The sequence below is a fragment of the Pygocentrus nattereri genome, chromosome 30 (genome assembly GCF_015220715.1).
Source record: "Pygocentrus nattereri isolate fPygNat1 chromosome 30, fPygNat1.pri, whole genome shotgun sequence".
Lineage (NCBI taxonomy): Eukaryota > Metazoa > Chordata > Actinopteri > Characiformes > Serrasalmidae > Pygocentrus > Pygocentrus nattereri.
Window position 1 is genome coordinate 13,303,472 of NC_051240.1, and position 15,847 is coordinate 13,319,318.

Here is a 15,847-nt window from a genome sequence, read left to right on the forward strand (position 1 = left end):
GAACCGAGGCTGACTTCCACAACAGGACTGTCACCTAAAATAAACCTCAAAATCCACCATGAACTACTTTAAAATTATTCAAACTCAAGCTTTTGGACTGACCTACACATTACCCTGACTTAAACATCATTAAAATGTGAAGGTAAATCAGAGGCCAGAAAGCATTGCTTAACTAGAGGCATACAGCAAAGAAGAGTGGAGGGCAATTCCTAAAACAGGAACAGAAAAACTAAGTACGGACACAGGGGCGTAACCAAACTTTTGCAATGCTATAATTACTGTTGTTTTCTTTTTTCATTTTTAAGTAAATGTAATGATATCTAACTATGCATGAATATTTACAGAAAAAAATATTTTTGTTCAATAGTTTGATCAGTAGCTGGTTATATTTACTTCTTTTAATAAAAAAAATCAGCAGAATATTGATGTTTGAAATGAAAGGAAGGAAATAAAACCTGTAGCAATCTGTTGAAAAAATTATATTTTTCTACAAACATTAATGTACAGTTCATGCCCAGAAAGAGTACCACAGATGCAATTTTTGCATTGAGAGTGTTGGTAGAGAAGTACAGAGAAGGTCAGAAGGAGCTACATTGTGTCTAGAGAAGGCATATGATAGGGTGGCAAGAGAGGAACTGTGGTACTGTATGAGGAAGTCAGGTGTAGCTGAAAAGTATGTTAGGGTGGTGCAGGACATGTATGAGGATAGTGAGACAGTGGTGAGGTGTGCAGTTGGAGTGACAAATGGTTTCAAGGTGAAGGTGGGGTTACATCAGGGATCAGCTTTGAGCCCCTTCTTGTTTGCAATGGTGATGGAAAGGTTGACAGATGAGGTCAGGCAGGAGGCTCCATGGACCATGATTTTGCAATCATGACATTGTAATCTGTGGTGAGAGTAGAGAGCAGGTGGAAGAGAATCTGGAGAGGTGGAGGTTTGCACTGGAGAGGAGAGGAATGAAGGTCAGTAGAGACAAGACGGAATACATGTGTGTGAATGAGAGGGAGGCAGGTGGAAAGGTGAAGATGCAAGGAGTAGAGGTCGTAAAAAGGTGGATGACTTCAAATATCTTGGGTCAACCATCCAGAACAATGGACAGTGTAGAAAAGAGGTGAAGAAGAGGGTGCAGGCAGGATGGAGTGGGTGGAGACGGGTGTCAGGGCTGATGTGTGACAGAAGGATAGCAGCAAGAGTGAAAGGAAAGGTTTACAAGACAGTAGTGCGTCCTGCTATGATGTATGGTTTGGAGACTGTGGCTCTGTCTAAAAGACAGGAGGCTGAGCTGGAGGTGGCGGAGATGAAGATGCTGAGATTTTCGTTGGGAGTGACAAGGATGGACAAGATTAGAAATGAGCAGATCAGAGGGACAGTGAAGGTGGAGCAGTTTGGAGATGAAGCCAGAGAGGCCAGGTTGAGGAATAGTGGATATATTGGGCAGAGAATGTTGGAGATGAAGCTGCCGGGCAGAAGGAGAAGAGGTAGACCTCAGAGAAGGTTTGTGGATGTAGTGAAGGTGGACATGGAGATGGTTGGTGTAAAAGTAGAGGAGGCAGTGGATAGGGCAAGATGGAGGCAGATGATCTGCTGTGGCGACCCCTGAAGGGAGCAGCTGAAAGAAGAAGAAAATTAATGTACAGTTATAGTTACAAAAAATATCAGGAAGAAAACACCACACTGTGCAGAGCAGAGATACTGTAGGACTGTATTGAGAGCTCACTGCTTTCACCACATTGACTCTTTTTCCCTCTTCCCCTCTCTCATGTTCAGGCAGTAGACAGCAGCATCATGGCCCATTTCGACACGGAGTACCAACGCCTGGAGGCTTCCTACAGCGACTCCCCTCCAGGAGAGGAGAACCTGCTGGTCCATGTACCAGAGGGTTCCAAATGTAAGCTAATGCTCTACATTTAAGCGTCTGTACCCACATTCTTGACTTGTGTGTACCTGGATGGCTTATCAATTCGATCAATCTTTTCTCTGTTTTGGATGTCTGTTATGAGGTCTAGTTCTTTGTAGATTTGACAACGCTGCGTGACCATATGTACAATTGCAGATTATTGTTATTACTTCAGTCTAATACTAGTCTATTTTTCTCTTTTCAAGCTCAATGGCACCACATAGAAAACTTGGATCTCTTCTTCCAGAGAATATCCTTTTTGTCCTAGGGGTTTAAAGTGTTTTCAGAATAAACACTGTAATCTTGTGTTTCTGTTTCTAGCAAGTAAGGCAAAAAAAAAATCTGGCAGTAACAAGTAAACTGGATTATGGGTTTTTCATCAGCTCTCAGCATCAGTCACTGATTTTCTTTAACTTTTGCAACGTCTATAATCTTCATCAGAAGAATGGATTCACTTGCATGTTACTGGGGGAAATCTTTGAGCTTGTGTAAGTATGAACAGTTTAACTTACTACCTGGCTACCCAGTCTTATTCAAGAGGTGAACACAAAAGCACACTATGAAAGATGTCATCATCACCACATCCTGTTGAGCTTGTAGAAGCACATCCTCTGCATGAGTTGTAACTGTGTGAATATGAGTTGTAACTGTGTGAATATGAGTTGTAACTGTGTGAATATGAGTTGTAACTGTGTGAATATGAGTTGTAACTGTGTGAATTTGTATTTTTTATTCAACTGTAAAAAACTTTTTGTTTTTTATTATTCCAGACAGTTGGTCTTTGTGGTGACATTCACAGTGTTTCTGGCCAACTGTGTGGACTATGACATCCTCTTTGCCAATAAATTAGTCAATCATACTGACTCTTCGAAGGTGACCCTTCCTGATGCCTTTCTTCCAGTGGATGTGTGTAGTGCTCGGTAAGTCCAGTCATTGTCATTTAAGGGGCACTGCGGCTTAAAACTAGCATTTAATGTACTGCTGTATTGAATTGAATTCTGTCAAACCAGTGAGGCAGAGGTTTGACAGAATTCATGTGTTTTCGGCCGACACTGTTCTCTCACTACAAGACCCAGCATGCATAACGAAAATATATCATGCAACTGTTGGTAATCCCACTCACACTGATAATGAAATCCTGACAGCTAGCGTAGCATCTAAAAGTAGAAGCTAACAAATATAAACGTGGTATTTGGCTGCCTAGCTGTAACGTTCCTTCTGCCATTTCCAACAGCCTGTCAAGGATCAGCCCCAACGCAGTTGTAATTCTTCAAAAGTTCCACCAACCTTTAAAAAAATGTTCTAGAGCCCATTGTGGCCCCACTGTTGGAGGCAAATAGGTTTGTTACCAATAAATAAAGGAATGATTACATTTTCCATTATGGAAGTCTCTCCAGTCTGAGAGCCCCTTTAAGTAAATAAAACCAGGTGGAGTATCATGAGCATTTTATCTGATACACATGTTCTTGTTCCTTGACCTTCTAGGATCCATGATAATGTCTTTGTTATTTTCATTCTGGTGATCTCGGGGGTCTTCTGGCTCCATCGATTAGTAAAATTTATCTATAATGTCTGCTGCTACTGGGAGATCCGATCATTCTACATAAATGCTCTGAAGATGTCAATGGTAAGTCTGTAGGTTGCTTGTTTTGGCTATCAAAGTTTTAGTCCCACTTATCAGGATCACATTTCTCATTTGTCTCTGCACCACTTTTTTCTAGTGGAAATATCAGACTGTTCTTCTTTAATTTGCAGGCAGAGCTTCCTTATTTCACCTGGCAAGAAGTGCAGGCACGGATCATCGAGATCCAGAAGGAGCATCAGATCTGCATCCACAAGAAGGAGCTAACTGAGCTGGACATCTACCACCGCATTCTGCGCTTCAAGAACTACATGGTGGCCATGGTGAACAAGTCCCTGCTCCCCATCCGTTTCCGTTTACCTTTTCTGGGTGACAGTGTCTTCTACACTCGGGGTCTCAAGTACAACTTTGAGCTGATCTTTTTCTGGGGACCTGGCTCTCTCTTTGAGAACGAGTGGAGTCTGAAGTCAGAATATAAACGTGGAGGAAACCGGTTAGAACTGGCCGACCGCCTGAGCTCAAGGATCTTGTGGATCGGTATTGCAAACCTTCTCCTGTGCCCAGTCATTCTCATCTGGCAAATCCTCTATGCGTTCTTCAGCTACACGGAGGTCATCAAACGCGAGCCAGGCATCCTGGGGGCGCGCTGCTGGTCTTTGTATGGCCGCTGTTACCTGCGCCACTTCAACGAGCTGGACCATGAGCTGATGTCACGTCTCAGCAAGGGCTACAAGGCGTCCTCTAAGTACATGAACTGCTTCATGTCGCCACTTCTCACGGTGGTTGCCAAGAACGTGGCATTCTTTGCTGGTTCCATACTAGCTGTGCTCATTGCCTTGACCATCTATGATGAGGACGTGCTGGCTGTGGAGCATGTTCTCAGCAGCATCACACTCTTAGGGGTGTGCATTACAGTCTGCAGGTGCGTACTGCATGTCTGACTTGGGAATAGAAATACTGTGTTGATACTAGTGAGGAGTTTTTGACTTACTGTTTAGCAACCTCTTTCTGTGTTTGTGCTGATACAGGTCATTTATTCCTGATAAGCATATGGTGTTTTGCCCAGAGCAGCTGCTCAAAGTGATCCTAGCGCACATCCATTACATGCCGGACCACTGGCAAGGCAATGCCCACCGCTATGAAACCAGAGATGAGTTTGCCCAGCTCTTCCAATACAAAGCTGTAAGCTGTTGGCCTGTAGATTCTTACACAAACAAATAGCCTAAAAAACGTTGAGGAGTTTGTAACACCCTGCCTTGCAGAGCTCCCTAACAGTCATTATGCATGCCTTAAAATGTACGGTGATCGGACAAAGAGTCAAAGTCTTTATGCGTAATTTAGTCATTGAGATGTAAATAAAGTCACTCAGAGTGGTTTGATGTGAAATGGTTCACTCTAGAGAAACTAACCAATGGTGATTGGAGCTAGGGGTCAGAATGTCTACAATGCAAATACAGCCATTATGTGTGTTGTCTAAAATGATTAGTGAGCCTGGTGCTTTCTGAGTTTTATATAGAATGTTTATAATGGTAAAATAGTGGTCAGTATGAAAAAAGAGGTTTTCTGGGGTATGGTGTTGCATTACAATAACCTTCATGTATCCTACACCATTAATGGCTTTTAAAAATATATTTTGAGACAAAACTTATCATAAAACTACTAAGAAAAACAATATATCAGGCAACATATCCATAATCATTTCATGTAATAACTTTCTCCGAAGTAGCTTTTAGAGGCACTAAACTCAGATGTCTGCTTTCTTTCTTGCCCTGTATGTTTTAGGCCAAGAATCTCAAAAATATCATAAAACAGTGTCCCAGGCGTCAGGCAAATCATGCTTAACCGTTTCATGTAATACCTTTGTGAGGGAGCTATTAGGAATTCAGATATCTGGTCCTTTTTGCGAACAGTTCTAACGTGGCAAGTTTCTCTGGAATGGAATATTTCAAATTTGTATATTGATGATTTAATCATGTAGTTATAAGTGGTGTAATTCACCTTGGCCAGGTTACCTCAGAAAAAATAATATCTGCAGTGTCCTGATATGTATAGAGGACTCTGGTGGTGTCATTGATGTGCTTCTTGCGTTTGTGTCAGTCTCCTCTTCACACATTTTCTTACAGTTTTACATGGTGCGGTCTTACTTGCTATATTTAAATTTGTGCTGACTCTGATGTCACATCTAATTCTGGAAAATAGCACAAACAACAGTAAAGTCAGAGGCAGTTTCAACAAAGAAAAGACTTTAAGGCTATTTGTGATGCTTCATAGAAACTATGTGTACATAAAGCATAAATGGCATATTAATAAACAGTACAGCAATACTTAATTACAATTCCATAATTGTGTAGAAGCATTAATAACATACTTGCATTAATGAACATATCATTGCTTTCGGAGCAAAACCTTGCATGTACACTTTTTCATTTTTATTACAGAACTTGAAAATGCTCGTTTACTTTAAAGCATGTTTATTCCATGATGAATGGAATGATAGAAATTACCTGGGAACAAATTTACTTCCTTTAACCTCCATTTAAAGTTCTTAATATTTTTTTCTTCTACTGTAAAATTGCCGTACAAGGTTTTATAGCAACAGTGACAGTATTATGTAATGATTTGAAAACACACTGTATGGTTATTTTATACTTGATCATGATGCGATCCTTTGTACATTAAATTTATTCAGGGAATAAATCGTCTTGCCCAATGAAGCCCAAAGAAGAGGAATGCAAATTACATTTATTACTGTTCAGAGTGTTTATGGTCATAAAGCCCTTTTGATTGATACAGCGTCTAAGTTAATGAACTGCATAGTAACAGTAGAGTAAAATTCAATTATCACACATTCAGGATAAATCTTAGTGAATAATTGAATAAATGGCGTTTAATTAATGAAATATGAAAAGAAGGCATGTATATTTTAACATATAATGGGTCACATCATGCAGTACGCACCAAACGTCAATTTTCAATTCATTGTATTTCAAGTTCATTTCTCTATATGGTAACATAGAGGTTGAAATGATTTTGCACAGTTCCTTTAAGCTTTATACTCAGCCCTCTTCTTCTTGTCTGGCAGGTGTTTATCCTGGAGGAGCTTCTGAGTCCTGTCATCACGCCCTTCATTCTCATCTTCTGCTTGCGCCGCAAATCTCTAGAGATAATTGACTTCTTCAGGAATTTCACTGTAGAGGTGGTGGGAGTGGGAGACACCTGTTCATTTGCTCAGATGGATGTCCGTCAACATGGCCATCCAGCGGTGAGGACGTTAAACCTTCTAGCTTTATAGCTTTTTTTTTTTTTAAATATTGTTCCCTTCGTTCAGACAGACCACAAATGTTTTCACATAAATTCCGATGCCTCTTACTTGTGAATATGACCTGAACGTCTGATTATGATTGGTCCATTTCAGTGGATGTCTGCTGGGAAAACAGAGGCTTCTATCTATCAGCAGGCTGAGGACGGCAAGACTGAGCTGTCACTTATGCATTTCGCCATCACTAACCCACAATGGCAACCACCGAGAGAAAGCACCCATTTTATCAGCCAGCTGAAGGAGAAGGTGCACAGAGAGGCCACTGGGGGGCAGCAGGGGACCGCAGCAGAAAATCATGCTTTCACTTCTACTCACTCTTTACAGTCAGAGTCTGAGGTAAGTGGTGTTCAGAGATGACTGACGTACATGTGATGGACGTGCTGGGACTGAGTAATGGGTTTGTCCACATCTCAGATGTGATGTAAATTTTATGTTGTGCTGCTGTGTATTTATGATTAAAGGGGAATTCCACTGATTACTATTAATGCACAATCAAATCACTAAGATGTAAACAAATTCAGTCCAAGTAATTTGATGAGAAATGCATCATTTTAGAGAAACACAGTGATGCGGATAGGAACCAAACATTTGATGCATTTAATGCCGCTAGAGCAGTAAACAGGAAACAAACATACAATACGACTAAGGAACAACCATGAAACAGACACTCTGAACTAAGAACAAAAACAACAAAACATGCATGGTTTTGTGTTCTAATTACATCTCTTATGAAGATAAACGAGACTAATCTGTGTGTTTTTCAATCCTAGCCCCGAAGTCTTATTGCTAACCTCCTGGCTGGACCCCCATCCTTAGCCTCCCTGCATCTGGGTAGAGACAGCTCCATAATCAATCACTTGTCGATCGGTGTGAGTGAGGGGACGTCTGCCCTGCGCTCACTCTCCCCCCTCAGCACCAGCCTGCACCTGCGGGGCAGTTTCCCCTCCGCTAGGTTGCCCCGACCGGACCACCCTGCTGTGGCAGCGGGACGAGCCATGGCGGGCTCAGGGTACGAGAACTATGGCTTCTGTCTCCCTCAAAGATTTCACAATAGTCTAAAAGTAGATTTAGTTTGTCACTGTGCCTATAAAACTGATGCATAAATGAGCTCTATACTGATTGGCTGTTTGTTCAAAAACGCTCCTTGTAACTTGACCGTGCATGGGCGGGGTTAAAATGTATGTTGAATATATGTAAATTTGCAGCATAGGTCCTATATATACCCACCCCATAAAGGCATCCTCATAACAAGACTGTTTTTCTTTCACTTTCATCCATCAGGACTGATGCCCGTACTGTCAGTTCAGGCAGCAGTGCATGGGAAGGTCAGCTGACTAGCTTGGTCCTATCAGAATATGCCTCAACAGAGATGAGCATTCATGCCCTCTACATGCATGAGGTACAGTATTCAAGCATTTTTGGAACAGCATTACATGCTCTCTTTAATGTGTATGCACAAAATGACGCAATTTAAAAATTAGTAGTCAGATGATCCACGGAGACTGCATACAGACAGATTAACAAGCTGACTGATTGCTGGTTTTCCACGCATGGGTTAAGTCTAGTCTTGGACGCAATTGCAGTGCCTGTGGTGATACATCACCTGGAAATTCTTTTTATTCCATGCTGTGGCTCCATCTGGGTCTGGCCGTACATGTTTGAGTAATATTATGTTGCTTTAGAGTTGTTAGTTCTGTTATTCTGACTAATGTAATGTGTTCTCATGTTCAGATGCATAAGCAGCAGTCCCGTGGGGAGCTGTCGCGGCACACATGGCACAGGCAGGAGAGCGACGAGAGCAGTGAGAGCGTCCATGACGATGTAGAGGCAATCCGCAACCTCCCCCGCTCCAGCACATTCCCCTTCGCCACCACTCCCAGCCAGGAGGGGGCAGGACTCCAGAGCAGCAGCCAGCGCCGTTATGGAGGAACTACAGGTAACAGCAGTGGAACTTCTCAAACAGCAGATACTAAAACAACAGGTGAAGTAGGTTTCAAAAGAATTTGAGTTTCTCAGTATTATTTCTCTTCAGACACTTTCAGTGAACTTGAAGCTGAGTGAATAAGTACAAGACTTTTTAAAAAGGATCAGTGAAAATCAATGACAGTGTATCTCTGTCCCACAGAGTCCCTGTGTGGAGGCCCTCGGGTTCAGAGGACAGCTCGGATGCCAATGGGTGGTTGGTCAGAGGAACCCCACACAGGCCGTCATCATGACCCTGTTCCAGAGGAGGGCTCTGAAGATGAGCTACCTCCACACATCCATAAGGTACGACAGCACTCATCTGAATTAAAGATGGACACTGTCATTCGACTTGGTAGAAACCAAAACAGTTCTCGTTTATTTTTTTGTCTGAAATTGATGTAGAACGCATTGATGACAGTCTACGCATTACATCACAAGTGGCAATCATCTGGGTCCAAGCACTGATCACCATTATGGAGCCAATAGAGAAAAATAATGGGCAGAGATTTTAGAATGATGTATTAGGGTGTAGCACTGAGCTGTCCCGAGTACATTATTATCTTTTTTTTAGCCATAAATCATTAAATAAATGAAATGATAGGATCAGTATACACTATAAAAATGTAAAACCTTTGTGCTTGATTTTTGTATTCAGAACTCTATAAAATATAACCCAGTTTTTGTCATTTTTTTAAAGGTGACGTAATAGGATTCTCATCCCCTTTGGAGGACTCCCAACAAGAATCTACTCCAAAGAGTTAGAAAACCATATTTATTCATCCTTGACAGCACTGACATTCAAGACAGCTTACCACCTTGCAACATCAACAGCTGACTTTAGCAAAAGACTCAAGGGGGGGTATTCCATGAAACTGGGATGTGTTCAGTATTTTCCCTGAGTAGGTAAAGCTCTGTCAATCATCATCATTTTTATTTTAATCATTGATTTTGGACGAAAGATATTTGAGGTATCCATGACAAGCTGTGAGGCTGCAGTTATCCTGTTTGAATCAGAGGTGATACATATTTTGCTCGTGTAATTTTCATGCAGTTAAGAAGAGAATTGTTTTAGATGGGTGAAGGGATAAAGTATGATTTGTTTATTAAGTTGCCCCAGTGTGCTTTCAAATTAGTCAAACAGAGATAATGAACTGATAATGGTTCTTAAAACGAACCTTAAATATGTAATGTATATTTGATTACTAAATTTGTGTACTGTGCCAGAGGATGCTCAAGCAAATCTAATTACTATTCATTTTGCTGAATCCTGTTTTGTGTAAGTACTGTGCCAGAGAGCCTGAAAACAGCGCATATTGTTTTACAGCTTGAGGGAAAACCACTAAAACCTGTTGAAGCACGGCACTGGATAAGACACTGCACCCTGACATGCATGCTCTTTACTCTTCTACTGTTTGCACAAATTTGAAACGAGAATGCACTTTAACTTTTTAGAATCCAAAGGATGTTTCAAAGTTTATATCATTTCGCTTTTTGTAAAGGTTTCATACCAGGTTTTGTGCCTAAGTTTGTGCAGAAAATCCAGGCTTTTGTCAGAAACGTCTTTAGTTTTGCTGTCTGCAGCTCAGGAGATTGAACTGAAGGGAGAAGGAGGATGGATGTTCAATATCATGGTGATGATTTGGATGTATAGACTTGCAGACCTACGGTGCAGACCTACGCCCTCTGCTGGTCGCATTGAAAACATTTAAATTCGCCATGTATTTTGCCAAAGGGAAGTGTAAGAGCAGTTTAAAATGACTTAAAGGGGCACTCTGGACAACATGAACAATGTCTCCATGCCTGTGTCTGATGTAAACATGCCTACGTATGTCCTGCAGTGATGCTATAATAGTCTGAGGAGTGAGATTTACCATCATAAAGACTAGAAAAAAACACTTTTGATGATGTATACTGAAGATGGGAGGAACTTTAGAAAAACTACAAGCACTTTAGTGGTGGGTACTTGGCCGGGCTGTTTCAAATGTTTTTCCCACTAGCTGGAAATAAAGGAGGAAGCCGGAAAACGCATTTCTATTAGGAAGCCAGACGTCTCGCCTGTATTTACTGGCCTCTGCACCATCAGTGCTTTTTTATTCACTGTGGGTGGGGGATTCTCAGTGGTTGTAGGAAGAATTTTTGTGAGGCATGCTGGGTATTGTAGTGAAAGAACACAAAAAGGATACAAAATCGTGAGATGTGTCAAACAGATGAGGCAGGGGGATACAGTGCAGCACTAATATAACAGTTTTAGGTCAGAATGCCCCTTGAAAGCCAGAACTTTTGTGAAACAGCCATTCTATGACCACAGCTACTGTGAGGGCAGTAAAGCATAATGATTTTCAAGGTCATAGAACTACAACTGAGCAACAAATCCCATGGCTTGATGCTGGTGGTGCTTTGAGGAACATGTGATAGTGATGTCATTCATTTGGTCATTGATATAAACTAAAATATGACTGAATATGTGGGATGCACCTCGCAGAGTATGCTCTAAGTTTTTTTTATTATTTAATGCAACCAGCAGGGGGCGATCTGAACACTTTCCTTCCCTGTTCTTAAAGGCATTCTTATAGATGGCAAGCTGTTCAGTTATGAATCATATTCAACGTTTAACATGTTTGTTTTTCACAGTGTCATTCACAATGTTTATGTACAGAAGGTCTGCCTCACATCATCTGACAAGGTTTCTGAGGCCCCCAGGTGCTTAAATAGAACCACTCCAAGATGCACCGGCTGCATGACGCTCAACCTCCTTGCCATTGTAGATGTTGAATGATTTTACAGTTGGCCAAGTAGACTGTAAAAAGGCTTCTCTGACCTGATCTAACTTATCAGCTATACATGTGCATCTTTCTTTTGTTTTTGGCCTTTTTATAGACTGTGTTGTATATTTAAATTTTGTACAGATGTAAATTCATCATTAAAGTATTTAATAATTTGCGCATTTAAAAGTCTGTGTGTAGTGAACAGCTTTCTTCGGTCCAAGCCTTATATACACACGTGTATCTGCGTTTGAGGGGGCTTTTAAAATGATATGTAAATAACCTTTGTTTTGATTGGCTGCCCTGCATTGTGCGTTACTCAAAATGCGGCTCTCTTCATGTGCACAGCCGGGTCCACGTAAATGTGTTGGTTTTTGTGATCTCAGTGTATGTTCCGCAGCTCAGTTTCAGTGTATGGATTATACGTAGTGAGGAATGAACACGTCCACTTTGCAAACTACCTCAAGGTCTTCACTGCTAAAGAGATGTGGCCTTTAATAAGTCGGTAGGCGACGGGAGACAAGCTTCAGCTCTACTCTACTCACAGCAGGAGAAAAGAAAAGGGAAACTCGCCCGAACAGGGACTTGAACCCTGGACCCTCAGATTAAAAGTCTGATGCTCTACCGACTGAGCTATCCGGGCTCTGACAGCGAACTGCGTCGCCGCCCCTTTGAACTATATCCACCAACCCTTGCTCGGTGTTTACGGCGTCTTCTAGATCATAGAAGAACGTGAGTCCTCCGGATAAACAGATGGACGGATTTTTTTATTCTTAGGACTGTGGAAATGTGACAAATGATTTCATGAATCATTTACAATCTACCTCAAAAGTGGAAAAACGTAAAACACAGCTAAATAACACGGGCCTACATTTTATTTGACGTTTGTTCAGACAGTCGACCACTTGTTCGAATTTCCCAGTTCCTGAAGTCCTGCAAACGGAAAATACGAAGACGATAAATTCAGCCTCATCAATCCGGACACGTTTACTCGACTCATTTGTCCATTTCTGCAGGTCTCCGTCGAATAACACAATAACCTTAAGGTAACGGAGCTGAAGGCAGCCTGTTAGTCGATTTTACCCGTGCAGCACTATTTAAGGTGAAACGGTAAAATTCAAGCAATAAGCTGCCGCCCCCCCATATACCCCCCTCCTCCCCAACTGCAAGAGCAAAAATAGGCAATGCATACTTGACCTACTCAAAATACAAATGAAAAGTTTTATATAAAACAGTAGGCTACATTCCTAGATAACAATGTATAGTAGGTTCCTAAACATGCCTTCTAGCTTGAACTATACACCTGGTATGCTTTCTCGTTATGGTGCTGTCCCATAGACGCACGTTATGTTGCAGTGCATGCTGGGGATTGTAGTGCAACTCATGGTGAACTAGGCTAATATTAATAGAAAATCACAATAATTTTGCGGACAGAACAGGCCCGTCTTGGCCCGTGGGCCTTGTGTTTGACACATGGGCTTTAGAGCTTTGGGGCAGGTGATGCATGAACAACACTAATTTGCTCAAAAAAGGTTCAAATTAATGAATAAGAAAAACTCAGCAGAGCACAAATTGAAAACACTTCAAATATTAAAATATTTATTGAATCACATAGAAAGTTCTATATAAAAGGGAAATAAAAAAAACTTACAAAACGGGCACCTTTGTGACTGATTCTTTACAGATTCCAGTGCAAACATAAAAATGGATAAGCCGCACATGTAACGGTAACATCTGCGAGCGTATTTACAGACCATCTGGCGTGAGATATGATGGAGAAAACAGCCGTGACCATTACCAAACATTCAGATGGTCAGTGCAGTCAGTAATTTGAAACAAATAGAACAAAAGAATAAAAAAAAAATCCATTAAAAAATTATTTACATTATACAAACGTCAAGTATCAAGTGGCAATTATACTGAATTTACACAGATACTGGCAATGGTAAAAAGGTCAATGGTCACTGCTGAGTTATTCAGTGGTTCATCGGTCAGACTTTCTGGAATAAGATGGCATGGAAGGGGAATCTAAAGGAAAGAAAAAAGACATTATAATTACAATAAAACAGGTTTAATTACTTTACTTACACCCAAAAAACTTGCACCCAAGTGTTATCAAAGAAGGTAAATGTGACTGGCAGCACAAGATGGTGGGATTCTCTCTCAGCCAAGCCTGCACTCACCTAAAGGCCACATGTAACCTGGTAATAAACAACTCAAATACAGCCAGGTTCTATTCTCATGCAACCATTTCTGCCGAAAGCCCATCATATCAGGGAGACTTTGCCTGCGCTCCTCATGGGGCACTGCAGGACGGGAGGGCACATGTTGAGGTCAGCGAGAACATCCAGCAGCTTTAAAACCCTCAGAGCTAACCAACCGTCTTGTGTAATCAGTCACATTTACTATATAAGATTAATTAAGAGTAGATTAAAGAAAGCCGAGTCCAAATAAGGTCTATGCTTCTTCACTACTGAGATGAATAAAGCGCTATACGCTGGTGCATGATTACACAGACAGATTCATGTGACCAGTGCTCCTTCACTCCCTCTTGCCAAGTGTGTAAGGTAGTGCAACAAGTGTTAGTGCAATCAGCAGCAGTGGGATTTCACAATAATTTACAGTGCAGTGTCCACTAGGGGTCAGTGCAAGAAGAAATCAGTATGGTGCTAAAATATCAGAAAACTAGTAGAGAGGAGAATTACCAAGCCTTAATGTCTTTCAGGTTTCCCAAAAACTATGGGGGGGCGCTCCTGAGCGAGTCCAACATGAATGGGTTAATTTGAAGCATGAGAAAAATCACAATTTATAAACGCTTAAAACATTTTTAATGTAAAAGAATACATTCATTTCCGGAACACAGGACAGCATAAAACATTTTAACACGGATGTTATATTTTGAACAGCTTTTTAACTCGAGTTATGAGTTTAAAATGGCGGTCATGCTTTTGATATAATGCTGGAAATAGGAAGTAGCCAGCCTCCTCAAAAACTGGCTCTGTATATATATCCAGAGACTGAACAGGAATAGTCAAGCCTCTTCCTGCCATTATACCAAAAACATGATGGTACACTCACATAATGATCACTCACGAGTGAGTGCTTAATAAACAGGAAGAGAAAGAACCAAAACCTGTTCAGATATTTTTCTAATCTTTTATGCATGAGTTGCTCATCACTGGAAAGCAGAAAGCCTTGCATAAAAGAAAACTTTCCGGTATCTGTTTTTTTAATGGAGTGGTAAGGATTGGTTGGTGAGCTGATCACCTCACTGGCCGAGTGAAGTGATCTGCACTTATTGATTATACATGAGTCAAAACAAGCAAAAATGACAATTATGTTCTACGCACAGAAAATGATTAATTTGTAAATCATTTTTAATTATCTCGATTGCAGTTTTGCACAGAAGCTCCATAGGAACTCATTCATTTCAGATCCTCAGAAGCGCCTTGAAGTCCAGGATCACCCAGTATAATATACTAAATAAATAAATAAATAAATAATCGTTCAATAAGCAATAGAGACTGCTAAAACTCTCCTTATAAAATCATCCATTTTTGTCAGCGACGCTCTCAACTACTGCAATATTTTCATGGCTGTACGGCACTACTGGCCATGTGAGGCATGAAATATTTTTAATGCCAATGTGTGAACACAGCATGAGTGGCAGTCCTCCTCACTTCAAATTCTCTGGTGTAGTTGTAGTGCACAAAGTACAAAGTAAAATCTCCTGATTTTATAAAATTCCCACTTAATTTATTTTCCAATTTCCACCGAACTAAAGATTCTAAGCAAGGTCATTAATGCTGAAGTAAAGGAGAATGGGCATCTGCCTCAGAGCCAGTGTAGCACGTCTCCAACATTACCTGGCCGAATAGCTCCTAGACGCTGTTGAACATTCTCAAGGTGATTAATGTACTCAGCAAGGGAGCGCTCCTGGTCCTGGGAGGGGGTGATGGTACGCTCAGACGGGGCCAGAACACTGCTAAGGTATCCTCTGAGAACCAAGAGGCAACACATTAGCTAATAAAAACATAATACCATTTCCAAGTATAAGGAATGCCTGATATCACTGTTCAGAGAAAAACAAGCATCCCCAAAATATTAACTTTAAGATGAGTTCAAAACGTATTTTACTTTCAATGCAGGTAAAGTGATTTTATTCAAAGCAATTCTGGAGCATTTGTTGGTCCATTCATCAAGAACTTCACACAATGTAAAGGACAACTGCCTTGCTAAAAAAAAAAGATTTTTTTCCCCTTTAAACAGCAACATGTGGAATGCTGAAACAGACGGGAAGGGATCCACTTCCCTACAAAATGAA

At 41.0% G+C, this 15,847-nt stretch overlaps 2 protein-coding genes and 1 non-coding gene across 7 annotated transcripts in view; 1 reads left to right on the forward strand and 2 right to left on the reverse strand.

Moving 5' to 3' along the window:
• atg9a (ATG9 autophagy related 9 homolog A (S. cerevisiae)) overlaps positions 1–11,712 on the forward strand; it is a 13,919-nt gene extending 2,207 nt beyond the window's left edge. For both annotated transcript variants that reach the window (XM_017703672.2, XM_037536510.1), the window contains exons 3-16: positions 1,766–1,886; positions 2,102–2,145; positions 2,319–2,383; positions 2,666–2,815; positions 3,381–3,522; positions 3,651–4,399; positions 4,506–4,659; positions 6,560–6,739; positions 6,893–7,132; positions 7,567–7,805; positions 8,078–8,195; positions 8,528–8,732; positions 8,922–9,064; positions 9,459–11,712. In XM_017703672.2, the coding sequence (XP_017559161.1) occupies positions 1,784–1,886; positions 2,102–2,145; positions 2,319–2,383; positions 2,666–2,815; positions 3,381–3,522; positions 3,651–4,399; positions 4,506–4,659; positions 6,560–6,739; positions 6,893–7,132; positions 7,567–7,805; positions 8,078–8,195; positions 8,528–8,732; positions 8,922–9,064; positions 9,459–9,467 (2,541 nt within the window). In that variant the 5' untranslated portion in view covers positions 1,766–1,783 and the 3' untranslated portion in view covers positions 9,468–11,712. The remainder of the gene's footprint in view (positions 1–1,765; positions 1,887–2,101; positions 2,146–2,318; positions 2,384–2,665; positions 2,816–3,380; positions 3,523–3,650; positions 4,400–4,505; positions 4,660–6,559; positions 6,740–6,892; positions 7,133–7,566; positions 7,806–8,077; positions 8,196–8,527; positions 8,733–8,921; positions 9,065–9,458) is intronic.
• A 381-nt stretch (positions 11,713–12,093) lies between these two features.
• On the reverse strand, positions 12,094–12,166 carry trnak-uuu. The gene has a single exon. It is a non-coding gene; the product is annotated as a tRNA-Lys (tRNA).
• Positions 12,167–13,095: 929 nt separating this feature from the next.
• Positions 13,096–15,847, reverse strand: part of pcnt (pericentrin) — a 50,124-nt gene continuing 47,372 nt past the window's right edge. For all 4 annotated transcript variants that reach the window (XM_037536439.1, XM_017703671.2, XM_017703670.2 and 1 more), the window contains 2 exons: positions 15,390–15,520; positions 13,096–13,551 (listed from right to left, as the gene is read on the reverse strand). In XM_037536439.1, the coding sequence (XP_037392336.1) occupies positions 13,508–13,551; positions 15,390–15,520 (175 nt within the window). In that variant the 3' untranslated portion in view covers positions 13,096–13,507. The remainder of the gene's footprint in view (positions 13,552–15,389; positions 15,521–15,847) is intronic.